This window comes from Haliaeetus albicilla, chromosome 19, assembly GCF_947461875.1.
Source record: "Haliaeetus albicilla chromosome 19, bHalAlb1.1, whole genome shotgun sequence".
Classification (NCBI taxonomy): Eukaryota; Metazoa; Chordata; class Aves; order Accipitriformes; family Accipitridae; genus Haliaeetus; species Haliaeetus albicilla.
Window position 1 is genome coordinate 22749817 of NC_091501.1, and position 27754 is coordinate 22777570.

Here is a 27754-nt window from a genome sequence, read left to right on the forward strand (position 1 = left end):
TTTAAATGTGTGCTGGTAGTTAAGTTTGTGGTGCCTTAACTGGTTAGATATTCTCTCACCCAGCTTGAAATTCCTGCTATTATTGGTGTTTTGTTGATTTCAGTGGGCTGCTGATGGCACTTTAAGGCGTGTTCTACTGCAGAAGAGATCTCGTCTTTCATTGGTTTCACTATCACCCCGTGCATCACTGCCATTTACAAACTCATAAAGTCAGTTTGATTGGTAAACCTAGTCATTTTTTTTCAGGCAGACTTGTTGCTTATTGGTGTTGTATAAGAGTGGCTTATACCTTTGTAACACTGTGGAAATGAACATAAATGAGATACTGGATCTGAGACTTTCCTGCCCTATAGGACTTGGCCTGGATTCAGTGGATAACTGAATAAGATACTAATGGTTTAAAGATTGGAAAAATAAAAAGTAGGTCTTAAATTTGATGTAACAGCTTGATTAACAGCAAGCAGCAGTTCTCATTTTTCAAGCAATTTTATCTACATTAAAAGAAATTTTTTAGGTGGGTAAGTAATTTTGATCTAAGAGTCAAATTGCTCACAGCTACGAAGAACATTGCTACAAGAGGTGAGGCTAGAACCCAGTTTGGACTTCAGAGGTGTACCACAGTACATCTCCTCTGTATGAAGTGTAGGTAGGAAAAGCAAAGCACACAGGCCTGTCAGATCTGATTAAGCCTCTGCTGTGGTGTTGAGAGCATCACTGTGATGTAGCCGGAATATCCAGGTGAAACTGGCCCGCTGCTCCTTGTCTGTCTTGAGTATTGAAACAAGTCTGTCTTGTTAATTTGTGCTTTTAGTACAGGTTTGTTTGGAAGGAACAGAAATCAGAGGATCAAATAACAAAAACTGCATTGTCTTAGAAGCTCTTGGAATTGTTTTACTTGTTGGTATTTGTTGTAATGATTTTGTGGCAAACACCCATGGTATATGCAGGAGATATCCAGGTTTTAAAATAATTAGAATATGTAGTCTTTTAAATCTGATTGACTTGTCTGAGCTGTCAAATATTGTACATAACTGAGTTGCTTATTACTATGGCTGTCATCCATGTTCCTGCACTACCCTTTTTTCTTGACAAGTCACTGAATGAAAAACCCAATTCACTTTGGCATTCAGAGCTCCCCTAACACCATTTCAGTGAAGGAGCAATGTTTTGGGTTTTCCTGTCAAGTTTTTTCTGAAACTGAAAGCCCCAATGGCTTTTGTGTATGGTCCCCACGGAGCTGCCCTCACAGTTGTAGTAACATCCATCAAAGGACACTCACTCTTGGAGTGTAAAAGTACCATGTTACTGATGTCATCTCTCCATCTGCCAGCTGTGCTAGTGAACATCTGCAACAGTACCACCAAGAATACTTCAGGAACAGGGCAGGTTTTAAAAAATGAAAGATGCTTCATGGTATTTTTTTTAATTTCAGTTTACATGAACAATAAGATACTTTGCCCCAAATGGAATGTATTTGTGAAAATTTACTTCAGCTGAATTTTTTTCACCAGGGTAAAAAAGTTTGAAAAAGTTTGTGTCTGTAATTCTGAGTCTTATACATCAATATAAATAGCTCAACAAACATTAAAGTTACCAGATAGGAGTAATAAAATACAGTCCCATCTGCACATAATAGATAGAAAGGGCTGGTCTGATGTATTACCTCCGTTGATTCAAACAGATAAATGACTGAACCTTTTTAAGGATTTGGGCACCAAAACTTTAGAAATGAAACCTGTTGGCTAATGAACAATTAAAAACTTCGAGAAAGGGCCTTTATAGGAAGCTCTGCAAAAAATGGTGTGCAAAGTTGATTATCATTGTCTCCCTGAACAAACAACAACCTGGATCAACAAACCCCCCACCCATATGATGCCAAAGGTCAGTCAAATCTTCTCCTAAACTGGGTTGCCTTTCTGAACCCCTCACCCCCAAAATGCAAAGCCTATACCCGAAATGCCCTTTTCCAAAAGTATCTGTTTAATTTCTTTCATAGTTTCCACAAGTGATGGAAACAGAGTAGTTGTCCAGCAGCATCAACAAGTGATGTGTTTCAACAAAAGACCACCATGTGGTATGTCTAACTGTCCTGCTTTCAAAAGCTATTCTTTGGTGGTTTGCCCTTCAGAAGTGCTTGTGTTGTATCTGGTGACAGACACAATGCAGTGGTACAAAGTAGGATGCTAGCCTCTTTTTTTTTTCCAGAGTTCCGCTAATAAACTGTGTCCACTGGGAATATAAGAGGACATATCTACACCCCAGGTGCAGGAACACCTCAGGTGACCAAGCAGAACCCCATTGCTTGGATTTGCGTTGTTTCTCGGTGGGAGAGAGCCAGGGTGCTGGTTCTGCATTGGTACCTCCCCATGGGACTAAATCACAGGCACTGCAATTACTGACCTGAGCCCCTGCTGACGAAGGCTCTCTGTGTTTTTCCTTGATATGGTTGCTGGAGATCACAGAGGGGGAAACCTGATATCACTGTCAAACTCCTCAAAATTTTTTCATATATCTTTAAAAACTGTAAATGTGACTCCCCCAGGGATGGAGGCTGGATGTGAGGGGGTGACTCCAGCTGAGTTTGCTCTGCCTTCCCTGAGTGGGTGAGTGTTCCCACCATTCTCCACTCCCTCATTTTGTGGCTTGGATGTATTTTGAGTCACAAAAGGCTCATTGACAGCCCCTTATGATGGGCTGAAGGAGTGCTCCAAACAGACTGTTTTCCAGGGTCTTGTCCAGGCGTGATTCCTCACCTTTTACTGTTTGAAAAGCTGTCACGACATGTCCTGAAGAAACCTGCAGAAGAAATGCTGGCCTGGTTCCCACTTGGCCAGGCTCCCAAGTGTGACACTAAAGGTCAGTGGTTCACTTCTGTGGAATCCCAGTCCTCTCCCGCATTCTTTTTCCTCCTCTTTCAAGTCCCCTAATCTGATAAATCCCGTGGGGAGAGGCAAGAGAGTGAGGGGGAGGAGTACGTGATGTAACCTCCGCTCCGGCAAAGTTAGGAGACAACACCGCGGCGCCTGCAGCTCGCCGTGGCTTTGTGGTGGGTGCCGCGGGGCGACTCAGAATCGCGCTTGAGAGGCGTGAAGATCCACCAGGTCCGTGTGAGACCCAGCAGGCGACGTGCTCGGCTTTCTTCTCCGCACGTGAGGCATCTGCTTAACGGCGGCTTCTCCTTTTGCTGCCTGCCGCCTGCACCCAGGGCACCCTGAAGAAAAGGAGGTGCGAAGCCAGCCGCACCGCTGGGGTAAGTCTGTTCCTGCTTTCCTGGGTTTTCCAGTTCATTACAGGCTGATGGTTTGGGAGTAAGCGAAGGGAGCGGGGTGGAGTGGTCTGGAATGCGTATGGATTGTTTGAGGGCATGTAACCGTATGAAATCCCTGTTGGATTGGCTCTGAGCCAGCTGATAATCACCAACTAATCTCTCTGCTGGCAGATTCTGCCCGGATTACAAGGGTGTGTGGCTCTGTGTCAGGATGCATATGAGACATGCTCGCGCTGAGGGTTTCTGGGTATGCGTCAGAGAAACACACCAAAAAGGGGTTTGACTGCCACGATTGACTGCAGGAGAGAAATCTGGTGCAAATATGGTTCTGTCACTGACACGGTGCTGTGTGTGCAGTTGCATGTCAGGCTGTGAGGTCTGCAGGCAGGGAGGTGTAGATATAGCAAGTTTTGTTGCTTGTTATGTTTTACCAGAGCAAATCTGTATACAACTGGGATATAGCAAAGCCTTGTTAATTTTAATGGGTTTTATCCAGATGTGCAAAGTCAAAAGTGCAGTTGATAAACAGTGCTAGGCATGCTGTATGCATCTGTAGTTTTAGCAGAACTATGTGGTCTGGGTATTAAGAAACTGTTTATATTCATAAGGCTCCTTAAAACGTATTAATACTAGTACAAGAGGCCTTATATTCAAGGCCAGGTTGGATGGGGCTCTGAGCAAAAAGTGGAAGGTGTCCCTGCCTGTGGCAGGGGGGTTGGAACTAGGTGGTCTTTGAATGTCCCTTCTGACCCAAACCATTCTGTGATTCTATGATTATATTAGGCTACAGTTTTCCCTGCCGTGTAATTCACAAGCTTCTGGGACCCAGTGGGCACAGGAGAGTAGGGGACGGGTCCAAAGGAGGTGTGGGTACTCTTATGCTCAGCAGTCCAAGATGTCAAAAGAGAAAATGTGCTTTCCTCAGTACAAGGAAGAGATGAAACTTGGAGGAAGCTGGTCCTGTGTATTTGCTAATGGAGAGAACTAAGGCAGATAACACAAGCTGTTGAAAGTAACTGCAGTAAAGTGTTTTCCAGGTGAACTTCCAAATCCCATTGAAAAGGGCTCCTTGCTAAAGGGAAGAGGAGGACCATCCTGTTATATATGAGTATTCTCTTTTAATATACTATATTATAGAATATATACAAGATAAAGCAAAACAAACTTAATGTGTAAACAGGGCCTCAGCCAAATAACCAACATAGCTCACTTAGTACTGCTGCAACTGCAGAGAATTTGAATGCCAAACTGCTTGCTAGCACTGTGAATCTCCACGAATGCCTGCAGAAGAATGCAGTTATGCCACCTGGGGTGTGTCCTTGCATGAATGTTGTGCCTACAGTGCTTTAAAAAAAAAAAAAAAAATCACGTGATTGATTTCCCAACATGGTATCTTGCATGCAGCTTCTCAGAGTATTTCTAGAGGGTAAAACTTCAACAAAATATCAAAATCTGGAAACGGAAGCTAAATAGCTAATCATTAGAGGGGGATTCTCTTCCTTCCTTTTTTCAACATGACTAATCTTGGTCCAAAACTTCAATTTCTACAGAGAGCAAACTATTCTCTTTTCATTAGCTGTAGTCCTGAGCCTTTGTCTAAGGAGCTTCCTTATTCAGGACTCAGTCAAGGCTAGGATAAATGGGGTTAATTTGATCCTGGGGGTGCTAATTTTAATTTCTTTCCAGAACTTGTGATGGCTTCAATTTGGCAGAAAACTTGGGAATTCTACAACTGGATCCTTGAAAGTGGAGGTAAGTAGAGAGGTGCTGTCTTAAAGAGGAATTTCCACATAAATATCATGATCATGAAGAACAAACCTAGAAGGAACATGATCCTCATGAGCCCACATTTTTTCACTAGGCAGATATTCACTTTTCCTTCCCCATGATCATGAACTTCTTTTAGGTCTTGAAATGTAACTTGAGGACACTCCAGCTGGACCACAGTAAGGATTGAAGGGATGGGAGATTTCCCCTGCCCATAGTGGGGAACTCGCAGCAACTTTGTTCACTGTACAATGGGCTCTGACAGGATGATGAATAACATGAGCTTGGGATTTCCTGTTAAGTCTGGAATATTCAAGAAAGTGAATTTTTTCAACTGCATATTCATGTGTCATATGAAAGCTTAGTAGACCAAAGAGTTAATACTTTGAGGTTTAAACTCCTTGTGATGCTGGTAAATCCTACTATCAAATGAAATATTGACAGAAACCACTCCTCAGTGTTTGAGATTTGATGTTTTGCACTTAGGAGTCTTCAGATCTTCAATAGCTAGAGGTTCTGCAGGTCCAGTTTGGTCCCACAGTGCTCTGTTGGATCCCTGGAGTTAAATGTAAGGAAAAGCCACAAAATGGCATGAAGGTGGAATGGCAAGCCTGCGTTGCATGGTGCCTCTGACAGGAGAAGGATGTGGGGCATAGTGCTCAGGCTGTAAATGTTTCAGGACTTGAATTTCAGGAGAGAGTCTAAACTGGGATTCAGGACTTCTGATGGACTGTTAAATCCAGAAGTGGAATATTAAATTGCTCTTGACACAACCCATAACAGAAATAGTGAAGGTTTGGGAGGTTTAGAAGGGATGGGAATTAAGTTGTGTGGACAGGGACAGTGTTTTATAAAAATAACCCGAGGCTCATGGGCTCACCAGTGAGCCAAGGGCTAAAATTCAATAGAGGACTTCTGCAGGGATCCTGGGGCTAGAATAGCAAGAGGGGTCTGGGGCTTGGGACTGGCAGGTCAGGAAGCGAAGGGAGATGCTGAGGGAGTTTAGCAGAGCACTGACCACATTGGGAATAGGAGAGGAAAGCATGAATGGAGAACTGGGATGTTTTTGCAGATGTAATGTATCCTGCATTTCTGTGTGCCAGGGATGAGGCAGGATTAGGTGGAAGTGGCATGACAAAATTTGTTGAGCTTCCCTTTCCTGCAGGACTGAAGAGCAGTTTCAGCAGGGAGTAGTATTTTGTCATTTTCCAGTGAAGTGGCGTGCTTTTAAGAGAGTCTGCCCTATGAGTAAATATAAAAATAAAGGGTTGGGGAATTTCAGATGTCCTGAGAAATGTGGGACAGGAAGGAACCTGCACCAGTCATTGAAACTATTTATTTTTAGCTGTAAAGACTTACATTCCTGAAGATCCAGGAACCGCTTGGTTTGTTCCCATGCATCCCTGCTGCATGTGTCTTGAACTTCTTCTTTCGCCCATGTGTGGGATTATCTTGCAGCCTGTGATGAGAAGTCCAGCTCCTGACAGGGAAGGTCTGCTCGCTGCTGTGCTGCAGAAGGCTGGTGCTCAGCAGAGCAGTCTTCTGGGTACTACAGTTCCAACTCGAATGCTGTGCCTAAAGCCTTTTAGCAGAGTCTGGCACATGGAGCTCCAGGGTAGAAGGACTGTGGTACTGCTTTGTACAGACACACGAGGTACTAGTTTTCTTTTTGCTGGAAAGTGTGCTGCAGAGAGCATGCTGAAGGGAAGTAATTAAATATATCTGCCGTACAGTGTATGGGATGTGCTAGCTTTGCTTGTTTTCCTTTTCAGATCCAAGGACAGACCCGTGGCCACTGGTGCGCTCTCCGTTTCCAGTCACACTTCTCTTTGTCTTCTACCTCTTTGTCGTGGCACTGGGTCCCTTCTACATGCGTCAGCAGAAACCGCTGAAGCTGCAAGGCCTGCTGGTTGCCTACAATCTCGCCATGATGACGTTATCAAGCTACATGTTTTACGAGGTGAGGAGACAGGATTGGCTCCTAGGTGAGCATCTGGGAAGTGTTTGAAAGCCAGAGCCATTTTAACAGCTTTTGCTGACAGACTGTAATGGAGAGAGTGGGAGCCAACTTGGATATGTCTATGTTTTGCCACAAGCAGAGCAGTATTGCCCTGTTGAAAGCGTTATTTCCGAAGCATACCTCATTTCCTCCCATTTCTCAATCTTCCTCTCATTCATAAAATTAACACTGAAAGGGTTGAGAATGAATGCATTGAAAGTTGAGATCTCCCTGGTAGACACAGATCGTATTGAGGACGTGGAACCTCCTCATTTTGTCTTAGGCTTGGCTGGTGAGGGACCTGTCTCTGAGAATGAGAACTGCTTTTCCAGACTTATGCAGTCCTCTCCAAGAGTGCCAAGCACACTGCAGCTTCCTGCTGCTGAGAGGATTGATGACATTTGTTTTCTGCTTGTTCTCAATGCATAAGCCTTTCTACAAGCCTTTCCCTAGTTTATGTAGGCCACTGAAAACTCTTCAAGGGAACATGGCTGAATAGGTTTGAAAAACATTCTGATGTTGACAAATTTACCCTTTTAGTTTATAACACAATTGTTAAATTTAGTTAAAGCAAATTGCAATTTTGGGGGGCAAATACTGCTCCATCTGAGGACAGGTATGAAAATTGTTTGTCCATGCTTGATTGTTCGGTTATACTGGTTACTTGGTCTAGTTTTTGACTTTCCAATTAATAGGCAAATGCAACCAGTCAAAACAAGGCAGAATGGGATCTTTGCAAAGCAAAACAGTGTATTTTCAGGGATATTATGAAGCCTATAATTCACTATTCCTGCTGAAGCATTTTTGAGCACGCCAGTCATTACATAAAGAGTTACAAATATGCCCAGACTGAATTTTCTTTTTCAGATTCCAACAAGAAAGTACTTTTTTTAGTTTTTTTTACTATTTGCTCAGCTGTATAAATTACATGGATTTTTCTGTCAGTGAGTACTATATTGAGACCCTATTACCTTAGCATTAGTATGTACATCTTTTTGGAACAGATGGTGTTGAATGGAAAATGGATCTTTATTGCTTTTCCTTTGTTTCAGTTTCTGGTAACTTCAGTCTTGGACAACTACAGCTACCTTTGTCAGCCAGTGGATTACAGCCGAAGTGAACTAGGAATGAGGGTACAGTTCCATACAAAGCTTGCCTTATGCCCTCCTCCTCCCATGGGTATGCAGATTGTTTTGCTCATAAATAGCAATCTGCATGCCTAAGTAGGCTTTTACTCCAGTTTGCTTGTAAATCTTTTTCACTAAATTGTCTACTTCAACAGTTGCACTTTGCTTTAGTTCTCTAAATTAATCATCTCAGTCAACACAGCCATCTAAGTTCCCTTTTTCGTCACTGGTGAGAGGGTGATCCTGCAATCTGGAGATAGATGTCTAGTACAGATACTGCAAATTACCTCTGAAATATATGTGACTCTTTCCATTGACTATGCAAGGATTCTGGGTGATCACTACCAAAGAGAAAACCAATTTTTATATCCTCAACTTTGCAGGACAAATCTTACTCAACATTTCTTTTAGCAGGGGGATTTGGCTAGAACCATTCCATGCCTGGCCATCTCAGTGAGGTTTGGGTCCCACCAGCTTCACCTTTCCAAAATGCTGCATGAGTTTTTTTAATTCAGAGCTATTATGATTTGCTTCCACATATAACCAGACTTTGAACAGATGCAAGCATGGATATTAGTTTTTTCAGATGTTGCTGTCAGGCTAGAAACAGTTTCTGAGCAGCTCACCCTTGCCCTGTCAAGAGCAAGCAACTTAGCAAATCAGTCATCTAACCAGCCAAAGCAACCCCAAATACCTTTCCTCCCACCAGACCACCACTCCTTCCTGAGTTCCCACCCTGAAAATACAACAGCCATAAAGGAGTCCCCTATTTTTTCCCCTTTGCTGTCAATCCCGGGTGAGCAGTGCACACACAGTGCACAGTTTAAAATCTCAGGCAGTGAGGCTGAGCAGTGATTCTGCTTTGAGGTCTAAGAGCGTTTCCTTGTGCTGCCCAGCAGATGGCAAGAGTGTGTTGGTGGTTCTACTTCTCCAAAGTCATCGAGCTGCTTGACACGGTAAGGACAGCTTGCTTCGGCTCCATAGCGGGACTGGTGCTGTAAATAAGTCACTCCCTTGTCAGAATGGGGCAGGGTGCCAAAAGCTAACGTCCTCGGTTGATCCTATATTGATTTGGTTGATGCTTTTCAGTAAATGCCGTTTTCGCGTGTTCTGCTCTGCCTGTTTGTGGGAGTAAGGCTGATTCTGTTAAAGAAGAGGGCTCAGCTTCAGGGTGCTGGTTTTTAACAGCATGTGGCCTGCAAATGTCCAGCACCGCCACTGGATATCGTGCTGCTAGGCTTCCTCAAAAGCTCCTTTCCAGAAGAAAAGAATCGCTGCTGTGCAGTTTGCCTGTCTCTGTCGCAGTGGTTGTGCACGTTCACTTCCCAGCACCCCTCCCACGGGGGGTATTCCCTCCTAACCACAGGGCTACGGGAGAAGCTTTAACCTTGGCTACTGCCAGATGGTCCCCCAAATCTTAGTTACCAGTTGATTAAGGCTGCCAGACAGGATCTGCCATTGCCTGTCTGGCTGAATAATAGCGGTTAGTTGGGCAGTAAAGAAACTGCAGACGTACGTGTCCTGGTATTTTTGCTGCCAGAGATTATCCCAGAGTTGTGGATTAAAGGTTTGTGTCCCATGCGAAACTGAATGTTCACCTGAAGACAGTGCCATTTTGTAGCTTGTTTTCACATCTCCTCCTGTACTATAAATGAACTTACTAAATAGCTGAACTAATAAGGGAATCCCACCTCTCTGCTTGGTCAGCAGGAGTAAGCTGTGTCCTAGCCTAAGACTTCACAGTCTAGTGCTCTTTGGGGTATAAGTTGACAACGCACTGTCTGAAAAGTGAATCGGCATGTGGAGTCCTCCTAGGCCTATAGCCAGTGGGTTGACCAATCCTCTCCCTGTTTTCAGCAGCAACAAAAGCAGCTTTTTGCCAGTCCCTGAAAAGCAGATTCACTTTTTGTTATGTGTGTGTGCACGTGCATGCTGAAATACCGTGACCTGACACATATTCATCTGCCAAAACCATTCTCTTTACTAAAGCAAATTCCAGAAGGGTTTGGGCATTCAACACAGCACTTTTTCTGGGGATCATTGTCTGGTACCAGTAAACATCTAACCTATGTCCTGAAAAGGACCAGAGCCAAGCAGCTGCAAACTGTATGGGAGCTCAGTCAGTCTCAGATGTGTCCTCTTTGGACCTTGGGACCTGCATCCAAAGGTAAAAATAGCTGGGGCTCTGTGGATGAAACTTGGCCTTCTAGTTCCTCCCCATTCCAGATAATATCTATCACATGTGTTGAATTTCACCAGTTTTTATCAACAGTGGAGGAAATGGGTTTAGGAGATTCATAATCATCATTAACTATTTTTATCACTTTTTAGTGTAAAATCTTTTGTCTGAACACATCAACTCAAGATTTTCCTTTGTCTGGCTTCTTTCAGGTTTTCTTTATTCTGCGGAAGAAACAAGAACAGGTGACTTTTCTGCATGTGTACCATCACGGCACTATGCTCTTCAACTGGTGGTCAGGGGTCAAATATGTGCCTGGAGGACAAGGTATGCTTCTGTAGACACCTTGTGTTTCAGTTTTTCTTGTGCTGTGGAGATAGGATAAACAGTGCAGATGGGCTGACTGGCAGGTAGGAAACTCACCTAATTCCAAAGGTGTGAAAAAAATGTGCGTTTCATTTGATACCATCTGCTCAGCTCTTTGGGCTATTTAGACTGCTATATTCACTGCCTCATCCAGAATGAGAATGTGCCAACAGAACGTGTCCAAACAGAAACAATAACATTCTATACAAGGTGTACGTTTATCTCCATACAGAGCAGTGCTCCCTCACTCCCTGTTCAGCTGGGTCTGGGGCAGCAGCCCAGGTTCTGGCTCTGTCACCTGCTCTGACCATGTCCAGCCTAGTCCTCACTCCCTTTCTGGTCTGTATCCAGACCGCTTCTCCTTTTCACTCCACGGAAAGAGATGCACCTAGGTACTAAGCCACTATAGGTAGCCCTATACAGGATGCTGGGGTATTCTTTTTTTGGGATGCTATTTTGGCTATATGGCCTTGACACCAGAATGGTATGAAGAGCTTAGGTCAGAAGATCAAGAATTCTCTCCTCTGCCTTTGCAGCTCTTCTCTGTCTCTGAACACTAGATATGGGATGGATATATGCTGAAAGGAGAAGGGAGAATATGATATGCTTCCTAGGTGGAGTCTGAATTGAAGGTTCATGAACAGGGCTGATATGTATTTTGAAAGCATCATCATAGTGGCTGTGAGCTCATCACAGGGTTAGTATTGAATGGTTCGTGTGTCTTGCTCATGCCGACTTCTTTACTCCTCAGCCTTCTTTATTGGGATGCTAAACTCCTTTGTACACATCTTCATGTACGGCTATTACGCCCTGGCCAGCCTGGGACCACGGATGCACCCTTACCTATGGTGGAAGCGTTACCTAACCATCATGCAGCTGGTAATTAGTTCCATGTGTTCATCTCGGCACTTCTGTGTCATGTGTGATGGCCTCTGCTGCCTGTGGAAATCACCATGTCTTTAGGTGTCCTCATGTACCACGATGAGAGGTGAACTGATTGGTGACCTGCTCGGAGTGCTACTCTTGGAAAAACTAGCAAGAGGTCTTCAGTGACCACATCAACTAATAAGCCCCCACCTTTTTAATGGGAAGGAGAGAGGAAAAACTAACAATTAGACTTCTCCCTTTTCTGTTGTATATGGCAGCCTTTTCCTCTCTGGAGCCCTGAAAACATGGCTTGATTTTGAGAGGTGTGGGGCAGTAACTTGGGGGAACTTTGGATTCTTGGTAGGGCAGGGGGTTGGGCAGCCTTCATTCTGTTTCTTCAAAAAGGAAGAGCATGTCTAACTGCAGGCAAACAGGGTCGAGTTAAAGAAAAATGTGAGTTTTACTCTTTCTGGAGAGAATCCCTTTGGATTTTCTTGCCCTCATCTCTGAAGAGGTGACAAATCCTGACAACCCTGTGGTTTTTCAAAGATACAGTATAAAAGCGATGTTCCAGACAAGGACAATAATTATAGTTAAGTGTGTGTGAGTTAATGCCACACAAAGAGACATTATGCAAACAAAGTATGCAGTTACCAGAGAAGAGGAGGAAAAGCTAGGGTATATGTAAAATAGTGGTGCACTGGAGGCTGGTCCAGAATTCTTATTTATCCTGAATGGCGAAAGCAGTACAAGAAAGCCTTGCATGAAATGAAAAGGTGTTTGTAATGCAAAATATAGCACAGGAAATCGGTTTTTATTTCACATACTTTCAGTAGGTAGAACTCATTGCTTCAGGGTATTGAGACAGGTGATGTAGTAAAATATAAAAAAGTATTAGAGTTGAAATGAATAAAAGTAGCATCTGTAATTCTTCTCTGTGAGCTAAAATACAAATCAAAATTGTTATGGGTATAACAATCTGATTGCCACTGGGGAAGAGGAGTATGTCACCTTTAGTTTCCATATTCCAGGATCTCAATTACTGGCCCGTGGCAGAGAAGTGGCACAAGGGCGGCAGTCTGCTCCTAGGCAGGAGAGCCTGGATTCCAAACCTGCTCCCTGCAGCCTTGGGCAAGCCTCAGTGTTTGGTGGACACATGACACCCTTTCATGCTGGGAGAACACTGTTGGGCTTGAACGACAAGTTTTTCAGTGATGTCAGGAGAGGCAAGCAGGTGATACTCTGGGTTGAGGACACTACTAGTATCTTGTGAAACTCTTTATGATGGCCCTAATGGTCAGCTGAGGTATGTCTCATGTAGGTTCCCTAATCTGGCTGCTGCTTTTTTTTCCCCCTCTTCTAGTGCCAGTTTGTAGCCATTGCTGCTCATTCTTCCTACAACCTCTTCACAGAATGCCCGTTCCCTGATGGTTTCAACGCTGCAGTCTTCCTCTACATTCTCAGCCTTATTGCTCTCTTTCTACGGTTCTACTATCAGACCTACATTAGGGGGAAGCAGGAGAAGCTAACTTAAAGAAAATCAGAGGAGAGTGAGCACAGTCTGATGAACTCGCACATTCTCAGCTGCTTCTAACATGATTGCATGAAGAAAATATATTTGGGGAGTGTGTGTGAGGCTTGTGTGCAGACTTCACAGTTGCCTTCAAATATCTCAAGTTAGGAGGCAAAAAGGAATGCCATAAACTCAGGGGTTAAGGTATTGAGGAGCACACTTAATTAAGCTGATGCAAAGCCAAGTAGTCCTCAGCATAGGAGCCTTTGTAAAATTAGTACCAGATCTCCTTCCCTTCCATCTGTTAGCTCAGTTTGCAAGGTCTAGCATCCAACCATGACTCCTTGGCTATTTCTTAGGCTATAGAGGGTTTCTTTGCGTTCATAAGACCATCTCAGCTTACTGTTCTGTATCAGGCAGGTCAGGTGCCTTCAGCCTTGAAAGCAGTGTCCAGGTAACAGCAGCAGCCAGGAACTCACTGGGATGGCAGGATGCACTCGCCTGTACGCTGCATCCTGGCCTTTCCCATTAAGGAAGCTCTCACTAGGACTGGGGTGAAATTATGGCTATATCATCCTGATGGTTTAACTTTACATAAGCATGAGGGAAATTGGACATTATGTTGTCCAACTGGAAAGGTGCCTCTGTTCCTTCACTGTTCTGAAGCTAAAGAAGGCATTATTAGCACTTTCATCCTAAGACAGACATTAATGTGGTAAGAATTGTCATGTACCATTTTCTGGAATACTTATTTGCCTTTGGTTGCTCTCATAACAAAAGAAAGCTTTTAATGCATGAAGACTACTTGGCATTGCTCCTTATAGATGCCATATTTTTTGATAGAATAGATTGAGGATCCCTATTCATATTTTTTCCTCCAATTTGTTGCTGTTATTTTAAAATTGTTCTTCTCATCAAAGATAAATTTTACGCCACCATAAGCAACCACCTCCACTACCTAATTGTACATGTATTAATACAAAATGTATAAAGTCAATTCACTGGCTAGTGCAAAGCTGCATAGCTCCATTGACTTTAGTACATCACTTATTGGCTTCTTTCTTGCTCCTAAATAAATTACAACTAGGATTTGGCACTTATATTCATCTGCAGGTGGTTAAATACTGTTAAAGTTTTGATCTGGTAGTGCTTTGAAAAATCCCAAATTCAGATTTTTAAACTACAAAGTGGTATTCATTTATTGCGCTCTGCTTTGTTGATTAAAACACAAGTATTATGGAGTAGTGATTTTTTCACAGTTGAAACACAGGGCTCTTGAAGGAGAGCATTGGAATTAGTCACATGGTGCATTGCCATTGCCAAGCCAAATTCACCTCAAATGTGAAGAAGTCTAACTCCTCTGGGAATGGCCAGAGGATTAGATGCCACCCTGAACCTAGTAAATGGATGTACACAAACCTGTATGCTCTATGCCAATCTGGAGTTTAGTGGCTATGCAAAATAAATGCAATCTCTTCATCACCCATCTGTGTTCATATGTCAAACCTTTCTTTTAGCTACTACATGCACATGTATAAGATAAAACAGTATTCTTCCATTCCTTGCCCCCCTCCTCTTCACGTACATACACAAAGGATTTGCTTACATTACCACGATACATCACAAATGTTATTCCATTGATTGGAGTAGTCTTTCTTCTCATTTTCACTGGTGAGTATGAAAAGCATAGCAGGGCTTATTTTGTATGTATGTGCTCTGTCAAATATTTTTCCATGTGACTTACTATATAAATTGTACTGCTTTTGCATAGTAGACTGCTCCTTTTGTTAGAGCTTTAATAAACCTCTGGGTGGGTCCTCCATTCTTCCCTTTGGTAAGGCAGGAAAAAAAAATCTGCTGTGTATCTAACATACTGTATTCATGTTGAGGGTTTCCCCAGAGGTCTCTCCAGCACTGAAGACTAGTGCAAGTAAAGCTATTTCATTACTCCTGTCCACTGAACAATTCACTTATGGCCCTATCCTGCTTAAACCATTGGTACATTTGGCCCCCTAGTTTCATGGTAGAGCATACTTTCCTGCAGCTGGCTAAATTATCTGTGCTTCCAAAGAAATCTAATTTAGCTCTTTCCTATATGTGAGGGGATCATGATGTCGCAACCTTGGTTTGCCCTCATAAGCTTTTTCAGATTGCAGTTACTAATTTCAAGGGCTTCACTAATAATTTTATACCAGAGTAAGTATCATGTATTTTGATTTTTTTCCTTGTCATTCATAATTCATGACTGCTTAAAAATTAGAAATGCGCAGGAAATTGGGATGAGCTTACTCAATGTTTTTGTGAATCCACTCCTTTTTAAAATATATAAATTTCTAAACATGTCATTTAGCTTTTCTTAAGCAGCCTATGCAGCTTAATTTGTGTCTGTGTATGACAGAGCTTACTGCAATGGATTCTGGACTGTGACTGGCTGGTAAAAAAAAAAAGCCAAAGTGTGAATTTGCTACCTGACCACTTGAAGTGATTGATCGTCTAAATCACATGTCACTGTAACTATTTGTCCTAGACATGCAACCTTTGTTCTATCTATTCCTGTCCCTCTTCCTCACAGCCTGAGCAAGTGGCCTGATCTTACACTTTTGAATTGGTAAGAGCTTTTTGGCAGTGTGACTTCAATGGCCATAGGATGAAAATGAAGTATTTTCAGGTGGGTGATAAGGAGGGATTAAGCTTGCCCAGAAATACCATGCTTTGCATACAGAAATAGATATTGGTATGGAGCACAGCCATTACAAAAGCATCAATGCAAACAAGTCACTTGTGAGAGTATTTCTGCTAGCAGTGAAGATAAAATTGCATAGGTAGAGCTGAATGGCTCTGCAGGTCTTGATTCTTTGCTCCTTCAGATTGCACTTGTCTTCATTCTCCTGTTTTAAATTGGGTTATCACAGTCGGTACCCTCCACTTGGGGCATCCTGTTGTGACAAGAGCAAAACCTGGGAGTAGAGGTACGTGCTCCTGGAAAGTAAAAGAGAATAAAGGCACAGACTGAGATTTCCCTTTTAAGATCAAGTCCCTAGAGTTAAAGATTACATCACAGTAAGGCACTGTAAGTCAAAAGGGCTGGAAATTATAAATTGCAATTTTGGATGATTCATGCTGTCTGGCAGAGTCCAAAGCTTTGAGGGTGAATTGAAAATATCCTGTCGCAGCTGGATTTATAAAAACCCCTGGGCCAAATGCTGATTCCACCACTATCAGTGACAAAGCCTGCAGATTTCACTGGAAACAAGATGGCACAGCTGTGTGAAAAACAATGCACTCAGCTACACGGCCTGGTTTGCCTGTGAGCAAACTGGGGTGTTATTCAAGCTTAACAGGTGACTTTTAAGGGCACAGTTGTGTGCAAGTCTTCCCCTTACAAAATGGGGGTCATTATACATTCTTAGAGTAGTTTACATTCACAAGATGTAGAGCATAATTTAAGTAGTCTGTTTAAATGAATAAGCTTGATGTCTGGTGGTGCTCAGCATCTTTCCTGCTGTTGAAGTCAATGTAAATTATGGATGTTCTGATCAAATTACTTTTGAATTAACCAGACCATTTACTCAATGCTTACTTTATCTCTGAAGATAAATGAGAGGGATTCTCTTTTTAATCAAAACAAAATACAGAAAAGAAAATCAATTACTATTTAATGTTTTTTCCATCACTGTGTGATGGAAAGTTTCCAGAGGAACTTGGGCTTAAAACTGCAAGACAATATAAAATGCAGGAACATGGTTGGGTTTTAATGATTGGACTTTTTTATATACTATCAGAAAACACAGCAGTGTGTGGTTTGGTTTTTTTAAAAAAGGCAAAATAATTACTCTAAACAGTTAAGCAAGCAAAAATAGAATACAGTAGATTTCTTTGTATTATAAATAAAAAATCTGTTGATATAGATGTAAAACACCTCTAAGCCAAACATTTAAAAAGATCAGCCGACCCTATATATGGACCAGCGTGAATTTGCTGAATTCATTAATGAATAACTTCGTGGATTAGGGCTTGATAGATGGAGTGCTCGCATCCAGATGTTTACTGTGATTTGTCAATGGCCTTGTACTTAATCCTCCTGAACAGGAAATACGAGTCTTTTCTCTGGGGTCTCCCTTGGGGACAGTGGCAGTCTCTCTCTCTGGCCTGAATCATCTCAACACAGGATCAGGCTGCTGGGGAATTAACTGAGTGGAGGAGGCACGGATTTGCCTTTAACCCCTTCAGTTTCTTCTCGGCTTCAGATGACTTCCTCACCATCTGCCATGATGGGAATGTTATTTAGTTAACACATGGAGAAGGAAAAAAAAAAGTCACCCATGTCACCCCACAAGGCACATACAGTTGTGGGGTTGCTGTCCCCACAAAACGTGTCGAAGCAGACACCTCTAGTCCCACTACCACTGAGGAGGAGGGCTGGGGGCAGATTAAGGCTCTAGAGGCTGGTGTGCATCTCTCCGCATCTCAGCATTCTATTTTTATTTTTGTGATGCTGCAGCTTCCCAGCTGCTGTCAGCGATTGTGATGGCCCAAGGGGCAGTATTTGTGAAAGGACTGGACATCCCTAAGGTGTCCTTAGTCAGGTGTACCAGAAGGTGTGTAGTGTGTGTGTATAGGTAGATAAATGCAGCCTCTGCAGACCACCCCCACTGCTCATTTGTCGACATGCGAGACCCCTACATGGGCTGGGTCACTTGTTTTGCTGTGTGAGAGTGTCCCACTGAGCAACAGCTGCCAGCAGCCGTGCCGCTGTGCTCCTGCTATGTAATTGCACATAATGGGTGCTGCTCATCAGCCCGTGACAGCTTGGATCAGCCAGTTGCATCTATCCCAGTACCTGAGAGCAGGGGGAGGCCAGTGCAAAGCTGAAAATGCAGCAGCTGATGGGAGGCAGTTACAGAAGCCTCATATGTGGTGCACATGATTACACAGGTCTGAGCACAGGCGTGTGTTATTCATGTCCCTGGCTGTACAGGGCATAAGGATATGATCCTTCTTTTCTCCCCATGCAAGGTAGTATTGAGGATGCAGCCTGCCTTTAGGTGAAAGATAGAATACCTCTAGCTTGAACAGTATTTCTTCTTTTGCAAAGCTTGTATGAGCCTTTCATAGGCGCTAGCTGGCAAAGTAGGGTATCTTAAAAGAAGCACGTTTAGGCAGCCCCTTGATGTTGCCTGACCAGGGGAGTCCCGTTTACTAGCCCTTTGTCCAGCCTCGGAAGAAAACCTGCATGTGAGGCTGTGGGATAAGCCATTAATGGTGCTGTGTGGACCAGATGGGGCGTGGGGAAAGCAATATCCCAGTCAGAGGGCATGACCACAGGTGTTATAACTGGATTAGAAGAACTGCGTGGCAGGGAGTGCTGGCGAGAATGCTACGTTTTGGTGTGGAGGTGCTGGAGCATACGGGACTGTGTGCGTGCGTGCATGTGCTCGGGGTAGAAAATACTTTTCATTAAATCACAAGTATAGGGACAAATAAATTCTTTGTCAAGGAGTGCCTGATTAAAACGTTAGTAGCACATCTCAGTGCTTGATATGTCCCACTATTCTGCATGTCATCTTTTTCTCTCCAGTGCCTTAGCCTTCTGGTGGTAGGGCTGCTTAGGAAGGTGTTCAGAGTCTTTTCACCACACTCAAAAAATTAAAGATGCTAAACAAGAATTGCCCTTGAAAATTCCCTGCTTGGAGTAGATGTTTCTTCCCCTTTAACATCATCCTCCTACTTTTCTCTTCACCTCTTTCTCCCCTCTTCCTTTGTACCCACATATACAGATACCACACCAGATTCTCAGCATTGTTAAAGCTGCAAAGAAAGTAGTAATATTCTACGCAAATGCTATACAGAGCAGCTGTATTTTCCTGCTATATCAATTAATAATGTACATTTTCTTCTTAGGGTTTTCAGTGAGGCTTTCAGCAAGATGAATGTGGGCAAGCCTGTCTTTTTCTCCGCACTTTAGCATAATGCCATCTGCCTGCAAATTCAGGATGTGAACACTGCAACACAACATTTAGAAGGGCTGGAAACTCGGGTTTTAATCAAGGGAGAATTTAAATTCAGCGCAATCTCTCCCAGGCGTCAGAGAAGCGCTGCTCCCTGTTGTTGATGAAGGAACGGCAGAATGGATACAACCGTTTGAGAGGCAGCAAATTTGCCAGCCCTCTGTACGCTTTCTTCTGCTCTGTGCGATGCCCACCGTCACCCCCCGTAGGCTGTGTCCCCAGAAAGCCATCTGCCACGGTCCTGAGGACGCTTACTGTGGGGGGGAATTTTTGAAAGTGTCTCTAGGATTGAGAAGGGAAGTGTAGGAAGAGGGTTGAGAATGGATGTGGGGGTTTTGTGAGGGGCGCTTGAAAGATTGGGGAGAGATCCACGATGGTTAGCACGTATACGTCCCTTTAGGGGGCTGGGGTTTGTTCTCGGACTCGTCTAATGCAATGACGGGTCACGGGGCGGTTGCAAGCAAAGGCAAAACGTAACCCTTGGGGGAGGAGGTCCTTGGAAGGGGGGGTTGCAGATGGGGAGAAGGGCGTCTGTATTCAAACCCATGCAGGAACAGCAGGCTGGATGACAAAAGTACGGAGGTGAGGGAGCAGGCACAGGTGCTGGCAAGTCCTCCGTGTTACGTTGTGTTGCTGGTTATATTTGTATGCAGATGAAAGGACAGCTGAGTGTCTGTGGGTGCCTGTGAAAGGGACATACGGAGCAGACACCAAAGGTGTTTGCTGCGATAGGCAGGTGCCGCTGTTCCTGGTGTTGCAAGTTATTAATTTTGATGGCGTTGCCTCCGGGAGATCTATATGAACTTGTCTGGGGATGTTTCCTCTTGAAATAAATGATTATTCCTGAGGTGAGGTTTGGAGGGAGAGCATCTTGCATTAGAGGAGCTGACAGAGATGGAAAAACAGAATCATTTTCCCGTGTGTAAGCCCTTCCTCTGGTTATAATCCCTGACGTGCATTGATAATAGATCAGCTGTTATTTGTTTGGGTGCCCAGCTGTGGTGGGTTGACCCAACAGACCAGGTGAGTCTGTATTTTTGCAGAGTTTGCTAGTCCCAAAGGGTATTATACTAGGTTTTGCAGGTTTGATACATTATTCTGTTAAACAACTGTAAATCAAAGGACCATTATTTTCAAAGGGCTGCTCCAGAAAACGTACCTGTCGTTTTGCTTCTAGGAATTTCTTGTGAGAGTGAAGTGGTCCTTTACTTCACCGGCACGGTGGCAAAACAGGTCAGCAATTCTGTGCTCAGTTCTCAGAGGTAAATTACAGAACATACTGTGTCATGGGGAAATCATCACTTACAGTAACCATTTAGTGTAATTATGGTTTTCTGTTTTGGCACTGTTTTTAATATCTTTGGGCATGTTTCATACACAGAGGTAATGTTTTAAATTAAGTGAAAACCCCCTAATCGCAGTGAATCTAGGTAAACTGTTCGATGGAGCTATGAGCACCAGCACAAGGATTCGGTAAAAATGTCACTGCAGTGATGCCAGCTGGAAGGCAAAATGCTTTTTCACTTAATTTAGTATTTTTTATACTTTTGTTAGAAATCTAGAAACTCCGCAAGAGCGGAGTGGTATACATACGTATATAGTTTTGATCCTACAGTATTTGTATAGGTATTTAGTATATTCCCCTGTAGACCTTGAATCGAATAGATGAGTTTGTGGTTTGAATATAGAAAATAAGATCTTGGCATTGACTGTATTCCTGAACTGTGACTGAAGTCATGGTGTAAAGCTGCTTCAATTCCTCTTCTCTAATAAACTGTGCACCTACCTAAATGTTACCGGCCTTGGACGCGGGTTGAAGAATGCATCAAAGGGGAAGCAGGGTCCCGGTTTGCAATCGCTAATGTGAAGGGAGCCTGGTAGAAACGTTGTCTGCTGGCTTCGGTAGCACCTTTTGGAGCTGCACCAATTCTGTGATCAACCGGGAGGAGGAGGAAGGGGGAGAGCAAAGCAAAGCGAAAAGAAGGAAAAAAAATACCCGCTCCCTTTGTTCTCATCACGCTGAGGGAGGGAGGGGGGGGATACACACACCAAGAGCCGCCAGGAATCCCCGGGGCTTTCGCTTCTCGTGTTCGTTATCGGTGAGTGGGGCTCTGCAGCCTGAGCCCTCCCTCCCTTCAGCGAGTAATCCACGCGTGGGGCGGGGGGTCCCTCCCCCTGTCTCAGGAGCGGGTCCACGGCCGCGAAGCCCCTTCCCCCCCGCGGCACCTGCGGGCATCCTCCGCGGCCGCCCCGCCGGGCCCGCAGCGTGTCCCTGCCCCGGGGTGTGTGTGTGTGGAGGGGGGGGGGGGATGCCCGGGGGAGGCCGCGGCCGGCGGAGAAGGGATCCTCTTTGACGTCAAGGCAGCAGCCCTCAACGATCGCTCGTTCATATCCGGGTCCCCGGGCGGCTCCCCGGGGCCGCGCTCGGCCGTGAGGGAGGCGGGCAGGGGCAGGGGCAGGGCGGCCGCCCTCCCGCCCGCCCGCCCGGCGGTGACCGGCGGCGAGCGCAGCATGCCCGCCGCCTCAGAGGCGCCTGCCTCCCGCCGCCGCCCATGGAGATCGCGCTGGTGACTCTGGAGAACGGCACCACCACCACCACCACGGCCATCGCGGGCGGCGAGGATGCGGCGGCGCCCGGCGGCAGCGCCCGGTCCCGGCGCCGGGGGAACTTGCTCCACCTCGTACCGACCGTGCCGCGGCTGAGCGACGGCAAGGAGGGGGCCCCGCCGCCGCCTCCCCCGCCTCCGCCGGCGGACGACGAGCGGGAGCGGCCCCCGCCGGTTCCCCGGGGAGGCGGCGGCGGCGGCGGCGGCAGCCCCGAGGGCCAGGCGGCGGCGAGCGGAGCCCCCCCCGCGCCCCGACCGCCGCCCCGAGCCCCGCGGCCCGGCGCGGCGGTGGAGATGGGTCCCTCGGAGGACGGGGGGCACCGCCGGGGCATGGCCATGGCGGCGGCGGCGGGCGAGGAAGAGGAGGAGGAGGAGGAGGAGGCGACGGCGGCGGCGACCCAGGGCGCCATGCACCACCAGCGGGTGCTGATCAACATCGCCGGGCTGCGCTTCGAGACCCAGCTGGGCACCCTCAACCAGTTCCCCGACACGCTGCTGGGGGACCCCGATAAGCGCATGCGCTACTTCGACCCCCTCCGCAACGAGTACTTCTTCGACCGCAACCGGCCCAGCTTCGACGCCATCCTCTACTTCTACCAGTCCGGGGGGAAGCTCCGCCGGCCCGTCAACGTCTCCATCGACGTCTTCGCCGACGAGATCCGCTTCTACCAGCTGGGCGAGGAGGCCATGGAGCGCTTCCGCGAGGACGAGGGCTTCATCAAAGAGGAGGAGAAGCCCCTGCCCCGCAACGAGTTCCAGCGCCAGGTCTGGCTCATCTTCGAGTACCCCGAGAGCTCCGGCTCGGCCCGGGCCATCGCCATCGTCTCCGTGCTGGTCATCCTCATCTCCATCATCACCTTCTGCCTGGAGACCCTGCCGGAATTCAGGGACGAGAGGGAGATGCCCGTGCCCCTGCCTCCACAAAGAGGAGGTTTGAACGGCACGGCCGGGGACTCCCCCCCCATGCAGCCACCCAGCAGCCTCTCTGACCCCTTCTTCATCATCGAGACCACCTGCGTCATCTGGTTCACCTTTGAGCTCCTCGTCCGCTTCTTCACCTGCCCCAGCAAGCCTGAGTTCTCCCGCAACATCATGAACATCATCGACATCGTGGCCATCATCCCCTACTTCATCACCCTGGGCACCGAGCTGGCCCACGAGCAGCAGCAGCCCGGGACTGGCAATAGCAATGGGGGCGGGGGCCAGCAGCAAGCCATGTCCCTGGCCATCCTCAGAGTCATCCGCCTGGTCAGGGTCTTCAGGATCTTCAAGCTCTCCAGGCACTCCAAGGGGCTGCAGATCTTGGGACAGACTTTGAAAGCCAGCATGAGGGAGCTGGGCCTCCTCATCTTCTTCCTCTTCATCGGCGTGATCCTCTTCTCCAGTGCTGTCTACTTCGCTGAGGCCGACGACCCCGAGTCTCATTTCTCCAGCATCCCTGATGCTTTCTGGTGGGCGGTGGTGACCATGACCACCGTGGGCTATGGGGATATGCGACCTGTCACCGTGGGGGGCAAGATTGTGGGCTCCTTGTGTGCCATCGCGGGTGTGCTCACCATCGCCCTGCCTGTCCCCGTCATCGTGTCCAACTTCAACTACTTCTACCACCGAGAGACTGATCACGAGGAGCAAGCTATCCTCAAAGATGAACACAGTAGTGCTCAGGGCAGCACAGCGGGGGGAGATGCGAAGAGAAGGTCCAGTAGAAACTCTCTGAACAAATCTGTTGTGCACTTGGAAAACAGTGAGGTGTTCAACAATGACACCAGCTCCTTAGAGAAAACCAATATCAAAGCGAAAAGTAACGTAGATCTCAGAAAATCCCTCTATGCTCTCTGTCTGGACACCAATAGGGAAACAGACCTGTAAGGAGAGGAGAGAGAGTTCGGAGATGCAGAAGGATTTACCGGTGTCAGAAACTTACTACTATAATTATTCTTTTGGTACCCACTAGTTTTTTAAATCAGGCTATATTTTATAAATTGATCACTATCCTGAGTAGTCCTCCAAGAATACATGTTTTTATGTTCTTTTTCCATGACACAAAGGGTCACCTATTTTTAAAATGGACTAAGAATAAGCTACGCTCCATGATGCAGGAGCTGGTAAATTATGACAGTGCAAAATCTAATTTGTAGAAAGTTATTTTAGCAAACGGTGGTTGGTTTTAAATGGGTCATTTGTAACCAATTCAGTTGCTCCAAGTTTAGTATTAAAGACTTGGGGGAATGTGTGTGTGGAGAATGAATGGAGGAGGGGGTGTCAGTTTTTTGTACTGTAGTTTCAAACTGAAATTATTCCAATATATTTTATATCTGTATAACTGTATTTATGGTTGAAAGGGGATTTCTTATTCCTGTGAAATACGACATCGTTAAAGCACTAGAACATTAGCAGATCAGCACTTTCAGAGTTTTCCACTTGTGATCAGTACAGATCTGGTTATCTAGTATGTGAAGTGAATTTGGTGCTTTTAACCCTATAGCAGAAAACTTTTACTGTCATTGATATGTTAGTTTCTTGTGAGCCTTAAATTATTAAATATTGTAGATATACTTCTTTATAAATAATTTTATTAATTACCTTGCTCTTTCAGAATTTCTAAATTAAGTCAGTCTTGTGCTTACTGTCCCCACTCAAAAAAATGTATGTGCAGCTTTTTTTTTTTTTTTTTTTGGTAGTTTTATACTTCAGTTATATTTTTGAGACCGAAGGAAAAAAAATTATTGTCTGCTGTTACTTGTTGCGATCCAAGTGCACAACAGATCAAAACCATGAGGGAGTGGATAGATATAATGAGAAAGTAGAATATGAGTGCAATATCTGCAAAACTGTTTTCATTGTACACTCCAGAGTACTTTGGTGTGTGTATCAGTCACCTTTGTGTATCCATACCGTTTGTGTACACAGTTCACTGGTTTTAATTATCACAGACTGGAAACGGATGGCACTTAAAGAGTCTAACGGAGCATGCCGTGCTACTTAAATAACCATTGCGTGGCTTATATCTTGGACTCGGACGGACAGCATCGCCCTTCATCAAAACACATCCGTGTTTTCTTTTATTTCCAAAGAAAACCTTTGCAGTGCTGTGGATTTTACAGTTAAGATGCTGTTGAAAGGCGAATGACTCATTATCTTCATCGTGATAACACAGCACTGTACAGCTTACTAGTGAAGACTGACACAAAGATGCTTCTTTACTTTAACTCAAAGAGCTGCGTTATCATTTTTCTTGCAAAGGACATCCCTGTTTTCCCCTCAAACTTCTGTTTTATTGCTGAAGGATGTTTCATGCCTTTACCACATACAGTGGCACAGCAAGACTAGCAGAAAGAGAAGCCTTGATTGTCAACGCTCAAGGTTTGTTTCTAACAGATTTTCTAATATAACTCAGTAAATGCTAAATCAGGATTATAATTTCTGCAAGTACCTCAGATATATGTACTGTGATAAATTTAAATTGGCTTTGCAAAACAGCGCTTTGACATTCTCTGGTCCAGACGCAAATTCTGCTTACCCGTCCCTTACCGTGCTGTTTAACGATCCTGGCCAAATGCGTGATGTTTTTCCTTCCTGTTCAGTAAAAGAGGCATGGTAAGTGCCAAGCAAGTAGTATTTTTCATGTTCGGTATAAAGAACTGTCACACAGAGCTCAGCCCAAAGCCCAGGGGTGAGGGGGAGGGAGGTTGAATCTGGTAATAGAGAACAGGATCTTTCACGTGCATTTTAGACATTGGTTTCTTGCTTGGTTTGCTTGTTTATTTAGACGGGGAACGATGCTGTAATATGCTGAGAAACTGCAACAAGACGGACGGAGAAAGTGCCCAGTCCAGCTGCACTCCAGCCTCAGGCAGATCTCCTGTTTGCTTTAGCGGGAGTTTTTGCATCAAGGTGAAGTGCAGAATTAGCCCTTTGGTGAGGCTGAATCTAAACTGAAAGAAAGAAGTGGTGTAATTGCCTGTTGCACATGCTGAGATCTAGATCTTTGATGGACTTACAGTGAAGCTTTTTGCTCAAGCGAGTAGTTTGATTTACTTGCAGTGATTAAATCCATCTGATTCACCTGAGTAAGTACCAAACAATTCAGTGAGTCTTTCAGATCAAATTTTGGTTGTGTCTTCCTCTGACTACTTACCCCCACCCTCCTGACCACTTTTGTCTTCCATAGTTTGCTCTTGCAATTGTGCAGGATTAGGCTGTCAGCTCCTCAGGGCAGGGGCAATGTCTATATACCATCCCTTGTTTAACAGCAGAACCCTGCTTATTGGCCAAGGCTTCTGGATATTAATGATCTGAATTACACAATGGTAATTACTGCAATTAGTGGAGAAACACCGGTGTAAAACTGATGTAGGTGAAAGCGGATCAGGGCTATGGGGGGTGGGTTGAGCTGATCTTAAAAGCCCATTGCTGATGGAAAGGGAAGGTCTTGTCTTCCTCCTTCCTTTTCAGTTTTCTTCCTCCCTTTGTGTGCCCTTTTGTTCCTTACCCTGAACTGGTTCTGTCCTTGTGCAAGTGCTGCCTTCTCTACCGGGAGCTGCTTGAGCTCACTAATCTAGCAGAAAATCCAATGCAGCAACAGCAACAACAACGAAGTAGGTCTTTTTCTGTCAAATTAGTGAGTTGGAAAGCAAGCGAGTGCCAGAGCCAGTGCGAGGAAGGGATGGGGAAGGTCAGTGATGTGGGGAAGCAAGGAGGAGTGAAATCCTCACCCTTCAGTGGCAGTGAACGGTCAGATTAATCACAACTGCTTGTTGAACCCTACTTCGTGTTTGCCGAGGTACCCCAGGACTTGGTCTCGCAAGGCGGTCGGGGCCTTTAACTTCCCACCGGAGCCAGTCTGCAAAATTCAGCTTTGGATTTAGGCGTATGTGCCCTGCTGTAACCGAGAGTAGAATTTGTCCCAATCAAGATCAAGCTCCATGAGAGCAAAATGCCCTGATTGCTGCACAGGGTTCTATGCAAGCTTGTCAAATCATTCCTTGACCTTCAGTTTGAACATGCTGCGTTTTTCCATAATAAAACAACAGACCTTTCCAATAAAAAGAAAACCAATTATTCTCAAAATATGGTTGAAAATATTTGTTTGGCTTGGCTTTCTGAACAGTTGTCAAGCACAGTTCAGGCAAACTCGGCTTTGACACCTTCTTTACAAGGATGCGTAATTTTTATTGGCTTATAAGGCAGTAAAGGATTTGCTTTCTAATGAGAGAGGTTGCTGCCAGACACTGAGTAACACAACCAGAAACATGGTTAGATCACAGTTCAGCAAAGCACCTAGCACGGGCTCAGCTTTAAGCACATGCTTAAGTAAAGCATTGTTCAGCAGGTATTTTAGATGCGCTAATCTTTGAGATTGTTACTTTAAGATGAACTACAGACCCTGCTGAAACCTTAGAGCCATCAGTTCCCGTTGGACTTTGGTGCAAATATTGAGGTACGCGGTACAGATTGTGAGCCTGGAAACAAGCGGTGCTGCAGGACAGTAGTCAGAACACCAGATCCTTACTACAGAAAGAGTGCCTATGTCTGCAGCCACTACTCAGAGCAGTCCTCTTCACACAACTAGTTGCAAACTGAGTGCTGGGACTGTCTGCATGAAGAATTGTAACTTTGGTCTGGATGAGAGTGTAGTTGCACTTTCCAGCAGCGAGAACCTGCTTTTGTTGTAATTGATTTTGGTGTCAAGAAGCTTGATTGAGTTCAGTGGGCAGCATGCGTCTGTGTCTGCGATACAAACAGTGCAGAAGCCTTGTAACATGCCGATGCAAATTCCTGCTGCAAAAGAATACGAGAGAAAGAGAGAACCAAATCACTCTGAGGAAGCTCCTGTAACTGTGAGACAGGAAGAGAGTTTAGGCTATGTATGCCAATTCTAGGCTCATTACAAGAAGGAAATGTGTCCAAACCATTATTGATCTTATGTTAGTTGACCTGGAATGAAAAGCAAGCTGACTAAAACCTCTTTGGAATATCAAAAGCCACAAGATATCAGAGCTTAATGAATAGCAAATCATTGTGAAATGTAAAAAAAAAAAAAAACCAAACCAA

General features: G+C 45.1%; 2 protein-coding genes across 12 annotated transcripts in view; both read left to right on the top strand.

Moving 5' to 3' along the window:
- Positions 1–1215: 1215 nt before the first annotated feature.
- On the top strand, positions 1216–20885 carry LOC104318704 (very long chain fatty acid elongase 4-like). 7 transcript variants are annotated; one of them, XM_009920057.2, is made up of 8 exons: positions 1216–3250; positions 4955–5020; positions 6808–6995; positions 8087–8167; positions 9061–9117; positions 10553–10667; positions 11458–11585; positions 12937–20885. In XM_009920057.2, the coding sequence occupies exons 2-8, from the start codon at positions 4963–4965 to the stop codon at positions 13105–13107; spliced, it is 798 nt and encodes a 265-aa protein (XP_009918359.1). In that variant the 5' UTR covers positions 1216–3250; positions 4955–4962; the 3' UTR covers positions 13108–20885. The 7 variants fall into 7 exon arrangements, with proteins under 7 accessions (XP_009918359.1, XP_069662893.1, XP_069662899.1 ...); XM_069806792.1 differs by having other exon boundaries at positions 1216–5020; positions 12986–20885; XM_069806798.1 differs by having other exon boundaries at positions 1216–5020; positions 18988–20885.
- Positions 20886–21434: 549 nt separating this feature from the next.
- The window catches only part of LOC104322976 (potassium voltage-gated channel subfamily A member 5-like), a 31470-nt gene continuing 25150 nt past the window's right edge, over positions 21435–27754 (top strand). For 2 of the 5 annotated variants that reach the window (XM_069806787.1, XM_069806791.1), the window contains exon 1: positions 21435–25063. In XM_069806787.1, the coding sequence (XP_069662888.1) occupies positions 21647–23569 (1923 nt within the window). In that variant the 5' untranslated portion in view covers positions 21435–21646 and the 3' untranslated portion in view covers positions 23570–25063. Of the gene's footprint in view, positions 25298–25469; positions 25771–27754 lie in introns of all 5 variants that reach the window. The other 3 variants (XM_069806790.1, XM_069806788.1, XM_069806789.1) reach the window with 3 other exon arrangements.

Excerpts from the sequence above, each read along its gene's own strand:
- LOC104318704 (XM_009920057.2), top strand. The coding sequence starts at position 4,963 with ATGGCTTCAATTTGGCAGAAAACTTGGGAATTCTACAACTGGATCCTT. Across the intron at positions 5,021-6,807 it reads CTGGATCCTTGAAAGTGGAG|ATCCAAGGACAGACCCGTGG; the intron begins GTAAGTAGAGAG and ends TTTCCTTTTCAG. Across the intron at positions 10,668-11,457 it reads ATATGTGCCTGGAGGACAAG|CCTTCTTTATTGGGATGCTA; the intron begins GTATGCTTCTGT and ends TTTACTCCTCAG.